We start from the raw sequence: 10,433 nt of genomic DNA, 5'->3' as shown, positions 1-10,433 counted from the left end.
ACACGTACTTAGCAGGTAGAAAGAAGCGTATTCGTTTTCGCAAAATGTACATAGCTGGCGACGGCAACGGATACGAACAGTTTTGCCTTTTGCAATTGCGACTGCGAACAACAACCAACAACAAAAAGAATAGGAAATAAAAGCTTTGCACGAAATACCAAAGAAAAAAAGCAAATTGTGTTAAAATGTTGCTGTGGTCGTGCTCCACGAAAGTAGCAACGACTGCTCGCACCATCGCGCTTTTCGCTCAACACTCGCTGTCAGTTGCTCCACAATCGCCGTTGGTGAATTTTGGTGCCAGAGTTCCGTCTCCGTTTGGATTACATTTCTTGTTAATTAAACGCTTTAAGTAAGTGCTTTAATTTTAGGTGTGCATTATTATTATTTTTTTTGGTGCAATACTTCTTTGCAATTCGAACAAAATTATAAACAAATGCATTTGCGATAAAGTGTAATCGAAATTGTACGCACATATGAATTTAGTAAAAGTATGATTCGATTTTTAATGGCGGAGAATGCAGTTAGATAATAATTTACCCGGTGGTCGTGTACAAATTTTAGATTTTTTATTTTAATCATAATTTTCCGCTGCCATTTGGACATAATTTAGGGGCCAATAAACTTGATTATCATAAAAGAAGTTGAGTATTTGCGAATTCAGTATGAATTTCGCTTATTACTGCAATATTTCCTTATTATGCCGCTATGACCTTTAATGGCTGCGTAGAGGTCATAGGTATGCGGTGAGAGAAAAGTTTCCACAGAAATTAATAAAAAAACAAGAGGGAATTTAGCTGAGACTTAAGTATGTATGTACATATATGTAAAAGTAGCAAGCAAACAAAAATAAATATATCAAATTAATTAAGAATAAATTAACGCATTATTAGCAATTAAATATTTTCAAAAGAAACACATATGTACACATGTATATAGGTATGCATGCAAGTATGTATGTATGTAACAATGTACAAAAGTATGATTTGTTACTGCATTTGTACATATACGTACATATTTGTAATTAAATAAATAAATAAATGATAAACAAATAGAACTTAATCATTAAATCATTATAAAATTTTATTTATATTTTAAATTTCTCTTTCTCTTATATCTATTTTATTTCTCAAACAGATCAGATATGCCTATCAAGTCAATTTTCGCCCGTCAAATCTTCGACTCACGTGGTAACCCCACCGTCGAGGTTGATTTGACCACTGAGTTGGGTCTATTCCGTGCCGCTGTACCCTCCGGTGCATCCACCGGCGTGCATGAGGCACTCGAATTGCGCGATAACGACAAGAACAGCTACCATGGCAAGGCTGTAACCAAAGCTGTTGATCATGTAAACAAGACTCTGGGGCCTGAATTGTTGAAGGCTAACCTTGAGGTTACCGATCAGGAAGGCATCGACAATTTCATGTTGAAATTGGACGGTACTGAAAACAAGTCGAAATTCGGTGCCAATGCCATTTTGGGTATCTCATTGGCTGTCTGCAAGGCTGGCGCCGCCAAGAAGGGTGTACCACTGTACCAGCACATTGCTGACTTGGCTGGTAACAAGGACATCATTCTGCCTGTGCCTGCATTCAACGTAATCAACGGTGGCAGTCATGCTGGCAACAAATTGGCCATGCAGGAATTCATGATCTTGCCAACTGGCGCTACCAGCTTCACTGAAGCCATGAAAATCGGCTCTGAAGTGTATCATCACTTAAAGAAGGTCATCAAGGACAAATTTGGTTTAGATGCCACCGCTGTGGGTGATGAGGGTGGTTTCGCACCCAATATTCAGTCGAACAAGGAAGCCTTGGTGTTGATCCAGGATGCCATAGCAAAGGGTGGCTACACCGGCAAGGTGAGTTGTGGGGAAGGAGAAGAAAATTATAATAAAATTTTTTGTATAACTATTAATTAATAGATTACTTGTGCATATTCTATGAGAGAAAAAATCCAAATATTCATGCATATCTATTTTAAATTCTTCATTCCTTCCACCTATAGGTCGAAATCGGCATGGATGTTGCCGCTTCTGAATTCCACAAAGACGGTCTGTACGATTTGGACTTCAAGAACCCCAACAGCGACAAATCACAATGGCTGTCGCCCGAAAAGCTCACCAACTTGTATCAGGAATTCATCAAGGAGTTCCCCATTTCTTCCATTGAGGATCCCTTCGATCAGGATCATTGGGATGCCTGGTCCACCATTACTGCCAACACTCAAATCCAAATTGTCGGTGATGATTTGACCGTGACCAACCCCAAGCGTATCCAGACTGCCGTAGAAAAGAAGGCTTGCAACTGCTTGTTGTTGAAGGTCAACCAAATCGGTACCGTAACGGAATCAATCAAGGCCCATTTGTTGGCCAAGAGCAACGGCTGGGGTACCATGGTGTCGCATCGTTCTGGTGAGACTGAAGATACTTTCATTGCCGATCTCGTTGTTGGTTTGTCAACTGGACAAATTAAGACTGGTGCTCCATGCCGTTCCGAACGTTTGGCCAAATACAATCAAATTCTTCGCATCGAAGAAGAGTTGGGCGACAAGGCGAAGTTTGCTGGCAAAAGCTTCAGAAAGCCACAGTAAATGTGTACTTTAAATAGTGGCGAGAAATGAATAATGATTCCAACGTGCAAGTAGAGAGGACATACTAGTAGATGGAAGTGGCCAATTAAGTTGAGCTTAATCACTAGAATAAAATACACGAAAAACCTAGTACCTACCGATGTAAATGTATATCAGCCACCTACCTACTATTTATCAATAACAAATGTTAATTAAATTTTGTGCACTGAAATTACTTTGGTTCTCTTATTCTACTTTAAATACACATACATACATATAAAATACAATTTAAAATTTTATTTAAATTATATGCAGAACTTTTAATCACTTAATTGTTCTTTTTATATAAAACTACTTTAGATCATTATTATCATTTCATGATTTCATTTTGGTAAATAAAATAGCATAAACAAATTAAAAATTAAATACCAAAAACATATGAAATAAATGATTGTTTTGAATATCTTCATATTAGTATGCCAGCTATGCTGCTGCTATTATTTAAATATCAAGTATCTACATGGCTTATTATTGAGAGTTTTACGAAAAATTAACGTTTGCTAAAAAAAAAAACAATATAAATAATTGTTGAGAATTAGTGTTGTATTGAAAAACGCACATTAACATCAGACCGACGCTGAGAAGGGCGTTTGTATTTAGCTGACTAGCTTACGGTTATGAAAAACGTCAAAGTTTAGTTGGCATAACATTTAGAAATAGAGCAAGAAAAAGTGTGTTATTGGTTTCGATTTTATGCTTGTGGTTCAATATAATAAAAATCAATCTGAAACTATTATTCAAATAAAGATTGCAGAAAAACAAATGGCTTGAATTTATTTGTATGCAATTTAAATAAATTTTTTAAAAACCTTGAACTTGCTCAATGCTTATGTCGGATTTCCACTAGGCATTAAACGACCAAATTTTATTGTTGTAGTATAAATCGGCTAATTAACTAATCATTTTAGCTGCGGTTCAAGCCCTAGAAAGTTGCTGTTTCGTCGTGAGGAGCTGGTTGGTGTCATTGAGGGGTACCTTCTCAACCTTGTCAGTTTGGACATGTATTGCACAAGTCGCGGTCGATTCCGGATAAGTAAGAGTTGAGTTTGTTTTAATATCCAGACCTTAACTGCGAAAGAGTTACCCCGAGTCTTTCGATGCTGCTTAAGCTTTTCGACTAACAGGTCTATTCTGAATGTTACCGCAGATTATGTAACCGGAAAATTGTATTACCAAAAACTGTTACCAGTTCTTGTACAAGAGTACACAGAATGCGAAAAGGGTTTAAAAATTCACAGGAACTTTATTTACCGGTTACAAAATTTTTATTAGACCTGTAACAGGAGGGGTAATGGTTGAACTCCAATTGTTGTTGTTGTTGTACCAAATCCCACAAAGAGTTTTTAGGTAGTGTTGCTGGAGTGACAGTCCTTGACCAGATATAAATCTGGGCCGTTCCGGTTACGTATACCCGACTGTCGTGGGTCCGATGTGGCGCAATCACGGAATGGGATTTCCACACTGCCGCATCGCGCTTCGTCGGATTGGACAGGGGCCTTACACTTGACCAAAGGTTATTCAAACCTAAAATTAATTTGGAGATCTTCAAGTGATCTCTCCATTTCTTCCACTACTTTTTTGTACTTTTTTCGCCTATCTCACCGTGTTATATGTATAATGAGCTAGACATTTATAAAAAAATATTAAATATTAAATAAACCAAAGAAACATAGCCAAAACTGGTCACCATACGGCGTTTCTATTATTTTGCCCCCAGTGCAGATTATAAGTCCCGAAAATCACGGGATTCTTGGCAAATAATTCCGGGATTTTCGGGACTTAAAAAAGACAGAGATTAACATCCCTAATACAAACGCAACACGTGATGCTTCACGCATTTATGTTAGGTGTGTATGTATGTATATGGAATTTTTTTTTATTTATTGTCTCCCCTCGCATAACGTCTAGTAAACATATTACGTACATCCAACATCATTTACGTACATATGTATGTATGTGCAAGCAGATATTACTAATAGGAAAATTTGCAGTAATTTAATTTCGGGTTAGACCTTGAATTGAATTAGATTTATGTATGTCTAGTATGTGTTGATTATAATAATTATTAAACCTGTACGCTGCTGAGGAGAATAATAAATGCTTATCGTCAGCTGAAATGCAAAAAGGCGTAACAAACATCATCGTTGAAATCCAAAAAGTCATAACTAACAAAAAATTCAAAATTCACTTTTTGATTTATATGATGGATTTCATAGAATTACAACTCCCCACACCATTTTATGAAAAATAAAAATAAAATATTAATCACGGCTTTTTCCATTTCATTTACGATGTTGTTACGTCTTTTTGCATTTCAAGTGACGTTATGTATGTAGATTTTTATTTTTAACATATCGATAAGTCCAACTGAAAATTTGTGTGTATTGATAACAGATTTTTTTTACTAAACCCAGTGAAATCCATTTTGTAACACCCTCAAAAGAAAAGATGGAATCACTAAGCCCGTACGTATCCTCCTAAACAAACCTTGTAGCTATTAGAAACATTAATTCTTCCCTCCGCTGTCCATTAGTTAAAAATGTCACTCAATGCCGAAATTAGACTTTAAATTACATTTTGCTAATTCTTTAAAGAGACTGATGTACAGCGGTAATTGCAACGAACGATGAGAGTTCCAGTTATTTTGACAAAACCCGGTTCCATGATGGGAGTACAAGGTCCCAGACAAATTCGGCCAGTGGCGGATACAGCGGGGAAGGGGCTACGAAAAGTAAAATTTAGGTTAAATAAATTGCATCTAACGGGAAATTTTAAAACAAGTTTTGTTAAAAAGTTTTTTGTTCATTTTAATTTGCAATTATTTATAAATTATAAGATTATTTATAAATTATAATGTATAAGAAATTATGTAAATCTTTTCGCCAACGCACAGAGGAGTATTTGCATAGTAAAACCGGTCAAAATTATTTGAAATGAAAGAAAAAACGGAACTTAATCATAATTAGGCATTTATATGGGGGAAAAAAGGCTAATTACGAGCGAACGGATTTTTAGGACCTAAAAATCTATTAAAAAAGGGGAAATAAAATAGCGAAAGGCAGAAAAAGGCACTTGAAATTGCAGAAAGGGCAAAAGAAGGCACTAAAACGATAATATATGTATGTATAGATATATATATTTATATGTATAGATATATATAAATATCGAGCCCTAACTGCCAAAACAACGTAAGCGACATTTATTTCAAAATTTTTTTTTTTATGCAAAAATGTATCTAGATAGTCGAGGAATATTTCTGCATCAATAAGAAAATTTTGAAAAAAAATGTCGCTTACGTTATTTTGGCGGTTAGGGCTAGAATTTATACAAGGTGGTGTTGATGGCGAATTTAGATTTTCGCCGCGGTACTTCTTAATGTCAAAATGATGTGTTTGTTGTATTATGAATTCGCCTTGTTTACAACAAACACATCATTTTGACATTAGGAAGTACCGCGGCGAAAATGTATAGATTCGCCTTGGCTCGAATATTGACAGACGTGAACGAACAACTCGTCACGTAAAAATGCATATTTCGGATTATAACAGACGTGCTGATTGTCTCGCAATTCGGTACGGTGGCAGTCGTGAACGAGTGACGGATCGTACCTGTTCACTCGAAAGACGAAATCATGCATAAAAAAACCCCAAAGAAATAAATGCTGCTTCGAAACTTGGAGCGTTGAAGATTACTATAGAATTTCATTCTATATTCCATTCATCGAAATGAACATAACTCATCAGAGTCGTTTTATTAAAAAAAATCTGTTTTTGAAAACTTCGGTGTTTTATACCCCAAAGATGAGTACAACCTCGATAAATGCAAGAAACTTTATGAATTTAATGCATTGGAGGTCAAAATGTGGAGAAAATGAGCGTATGGTCAGAATTTCAAAAACATGTTCGATGCAGTGGAGGTTGTTTGAACACGAAAACGTCACACTGCATTTATATTACCGAATTCGATTTTTGAGTTGAGCCTCTTTTGAACTGGGGTGTGATAATGTTTAGACCCCATATATGTATATACATACCGTCGATTCTTTGCAAAACCGCTTATTTTACGGCACTCAAATGTTACAGAAGAGAAAAAACTACTTTTCTTTGAAGGCATTGACTCGATAGGCGGTATTTTTTCTAGCTATTATTTTACAAATCGTGCTGTAGCGAAGTATGAGAAAATTGTGAGAAATGTATGACTTTGCGTTTGTTTTCATACTTTTTGGCGGCTAGACACTAATTTTAAGTTTTTTTTTTTTTAATTTCACGCCTATTTAGACTGTGGAAAGTTTTTAATAAATCTGTAGAGAAAATTCCTAAATATATTGTAAGTCAAAATATATTCGAAGGGATACACTTTAACTCTCTAAAACGTTTTCTACTCCTGGCCAGTTCCACTAAGCTCTCATTCTCTGACGATTAGTCGAACCATAATTCCGTTGAACTCATTTTTACCAAGTTTTTATAAAATCGCTTTCTTTTTTACTTCATTTCAATTTGCTCAAATTTACATACATATATGCACACTATGCATTTAGTTAAGAAAGCTTCTCAGCGGTCAAAAATATACTATTGTGAACAACCTAAACGAGCGAAATTCATTCTTCATCGAATGAGCGTCATAATTCCAAATGAAAATTCGTTCGATCAGTAAATTCGACCACAGTCGAAGATCGAATGCAACTCATAAGTTGCCTTGGTTTTGCATTTTGTTGCGAAAATTTGCGAAGTGTGCTGTGCAACCCTCAATCAGTTAATTTTTTTACTTTCACTTTAATTTCCGAAATACTGAGGTAAGAATTAAATTTGAGTTTAAATTCTGCATCTATTTAATTTATAATTTCTCAAATAATTAAATGTCAAAAATTACACAAAATTTAAAATTGCCCCTCGTGAAACACACTGCGCAAAGTTGCCCAAATATGAATCTTGCGTCTGTTTATTATATTCTAATGTACTTTTCTAATGTTTTTCGAATCGAAAATCAAGTTAAAGCACTATGTACATGTGAATTCGATTGGGATAATGATTAGAAGAACACTAGGCATTAGAAACCAATTGTAAATCAAGGTTAGAATACGATCAGCTATTTTACCTTTTTCTCAATATCGAGAACTTAAGTGCCCTTTTATAGAGATAGCTATAATTCTAGACAGTTTGGGTGTGTTCGAGCTGCAATGCTAATTTTTAAATCAGCCGTTTAAGGAACGAGTTTGACAATCCGCCATTTTGACATTTCAGTAGATTTCCAATTGAGAATCAGCAACAGCGCATCTAGAAAACAACAAGGTAGCAATATTGCGGTAATTATTACTTTGCTCGAACATATCGTCTTCGTAGAGAAACCCATTAAAATTACAATCGTATTTACAAATAATATTTATTTATTTTAGCACTTACTTTTTCGTGTATTTTTCTTCTATTTAACTAATATTCTTTTTTTAAATGTGTATAAATACAAACATTTGTCGTTTTTCTCTTTTCTTTTAATAAATTAATACAGCCCGAATATAACTAAGTCATTAACTAAAACTATGTAAATATGAAGATTAATGAAAATATGAATAGTAAAACAATAATAATAATCGATAAGCAGCTATAACACTAAAATAAAAAGCGTTTATAGAATACATATTTTCTTTGTAAACACATTCGTATAGCAAGATGACTTTGGATTAAAGTACAAAATTATTACTAATAAATTAAATTTAAAGATGGTTGTTGCTACTCCTTCCAGCTTCAGTAGAAAGTAAAAAAAAAAAACGTGCTACGCATTTTTTGTATTATCATCCGCCAGGCAACCAGCTACAAGCTCCTTCAAGGCACAGCATTCGTTGCAATCGCAATGGGCCACGTTGTCGGTCCTCTCAGCACGATATCCTCCAGCGCTTCCTTAATTTTAATAAAGCGGCGCTTGAATTCTAAACCACAGCCTTTCGATAGACGGAAATCCACCAAAATCTTCCCGTCCATCTCAATAATGTACGCCTTGAATACGAGACGCAGTTTCCGCCGATCAATTGTCGATATGGTAACTACACCACCATCGCCCACTTTGCAGGCGAAACCCAAGCGTTCGATGGCCGACACCAGCCGCTTGATGGTTGCATCCCAGCGCGTGGTAACAAAGAAGCGTGTCATGCGACGCACCAAACGATGAAAGACATTCTGCGAAGCCGATTGTGTTTGATTCATTTGGGTGCATACCAACAGATCGTCCAGCAGGGCAGGTTGTGAGAAACAGAAATTAAAGCGTGCTTCATGTGCGGCGTCGTTGTTGTGTTTGGCGCCACGAGGTGCACTGCACACATCCGTCAGATCTATAGGTATCTGGGGCATGGGTTGTGAACAATAATTGCGCGATATTGTATCGTCGACAAAGTGATTGTTGAGTCGATGGTTGCTTGAATGTTGGCGCGGTCGTTTGGCTTTCGGCGAGTGGATGTCGAGTGTGGCCGCCGAGTCGACGAGATCGTGCGAGTGTTCTGGTGAAAGAGAAGATGTGTAAAGCAAAAATTAGTTGTGTGATGAAGTGCAGAAGAGTTCATAAATTATTTGTTAAGAAAAATTACACTTAAAACAAAAAAACGCATGCTTACGATACACAAAACACTCTTGCGAAAGAAAACTTAAAAACTTAATTGAATGCATTTGAACTGAAAACGCAAAAATCATTTGGTTTTTGGTAATAAAGCTCTATGGATTTCATGTTTGTCTACCATACAGCTAAAATCACCAAAGAACAAATAATATGCAAATGAAAATAAAATGCAAATATAAAATAAACGCAACACAAAAGCACAAATAATATACATATATATTTTTTGTATAAAAAATATAGATTGGAATTTTCCACTTCCACAAAACATATGAATTCGTATTTTTCACTTCGAACCAATTCTTTATAATAAAACAAAATTTAAATTTAAATATGCCAGATTCACTTTTAAACGATAATTTTGTAAAACACAATTTTTAAGTTTTTTTATTCAATATTTTTCATTTAGTATTGTTTTTTTTATATTCATTATTTTTTTCGTTTTTGATACCTACGTGTGTTTTTCCCTTTTTATTTGTTTTATCTAAATAAATTTTTTATTCATTTTATTAATTTTTTGAATTTTTCATATAACTTATTTTTTATCTTTTTCTGGCTTTATTTTTTATTAATTTTGTAATCATTTTTATTGCTTTATTTTTAACCGACTTCATAAAAAGCAGAAAGGCTCGGATTTATTTTTTAGGTATGTAACCGAATAACTTTGGACCACTGGACCGTTTTCGATTATTTTTGTATAGGGGGTGGCACCATACTAATTCTGTGCTTCTAAATTTTTATATGAGCTTTGACGTCGGTTGCATTTTTTGCTTAAAAATGACTTGTATTTATTTTTAATGCTTTCAATTTTTCTTGTTGTATTGTTTATTAATTGCTTTGCTTTAATATTTTTGGATTTTTCATGTTTCACCTCTTATTTTTTAGTGATTCACTTCCAATCTTTTGTTTGTTTCTTCCTCTTCTGAACTTCACTGATTTTAAACTTTAAATTTTTAACCAATTCATCCGAGTTTTACCCAAACATTATTTTTACAACGCTTTTATATTTTCCTAAGTTTGGCGTGGTTTATTAAATTTTTTAATTTTACATTTTTTTTTTGTAGTTTTCAACGTTATTCTTTTAATTTGTACTATTTTTGTTTAATTATAATTTTATAAACTAAGTCTTTCGAGATTGCGATATTTTACTTTTAATAATTTCTTTTTTTTACTCTTTCCCCAATCAACTCTCGTTTACTATCCTCTAC

At 34.6% G+C, this 10,433-nt stretch overlaps 2 protein-coding genes across 2 annotated transcripts in view; one reads left to right on the top strand and one right to left on the bottom strand.

Annotated features, from left to right (window-relative positions):
• The first annotated feature begins 241 nt into the window (after positions 1–241).
• LOC108374400 (enolase) lies at positions 242–3,391 on the top strand. Its single transcript, XM_017630384.1, has 3 exons — positions 242–349; positions 1,135–1,858; positions 2,005–3,391. Exons 2-3 carry the CDS (start codon positions 1,142–1,144, stop codon positions 2,587–2,589), a joined length of 1,302 nt encoding a protein of 433 aa, XP_017485873.1. The 5' UTR covers positions 242–349; positions 1,135–1,141; the 3' UTR covers positions 2,590–3,391.
• A 4,684-nt stretch (positions 3,392–8,075) lies between these two features.
• The window catches only part of LOC108374399 (serine/threonine-protein kinase grp-like), a gene marked incomplete at its 5' end in the record, with an annotated part of 4,103 nt that continues 1,745 nt past the window's right edge, over positions 8,076–10,433 (bottom strand). The window contains one exon of the mRNA XM_017630382.1: positions 8,076–9,112. Within this exon, the coding sequence (XP_017485871.1) occupies positions 8,445–9,112 (668 nt within the window). The remainder of the gene's footprint in view (positions 9,113–10,433) is intronic.

The sequence above is a fragment of the Rhagoletis zephyria genome, unplaced genomic scaffold, assembly GCF_001687245.7.
Source record: "Rhagoletis zephyria isolate East Lansing unplaced genomic scaffold, Rhagoletis_zephyria_1.1 Rzeph_scaffold_07683, whole genome shotgun sequence".
NCBI classification, from domain to species: Eukaryota; Metazoa; Arthropoda; class Insecta; order Diptera; family Tephritidae; genus Rhagoletis; species Rhagoletis zephyria.
The sequence above is the reverse complement of the archived record's forward strand: the minus strand, read 5'-3'. Positions and strand labels throughout refer to the sequence as shown.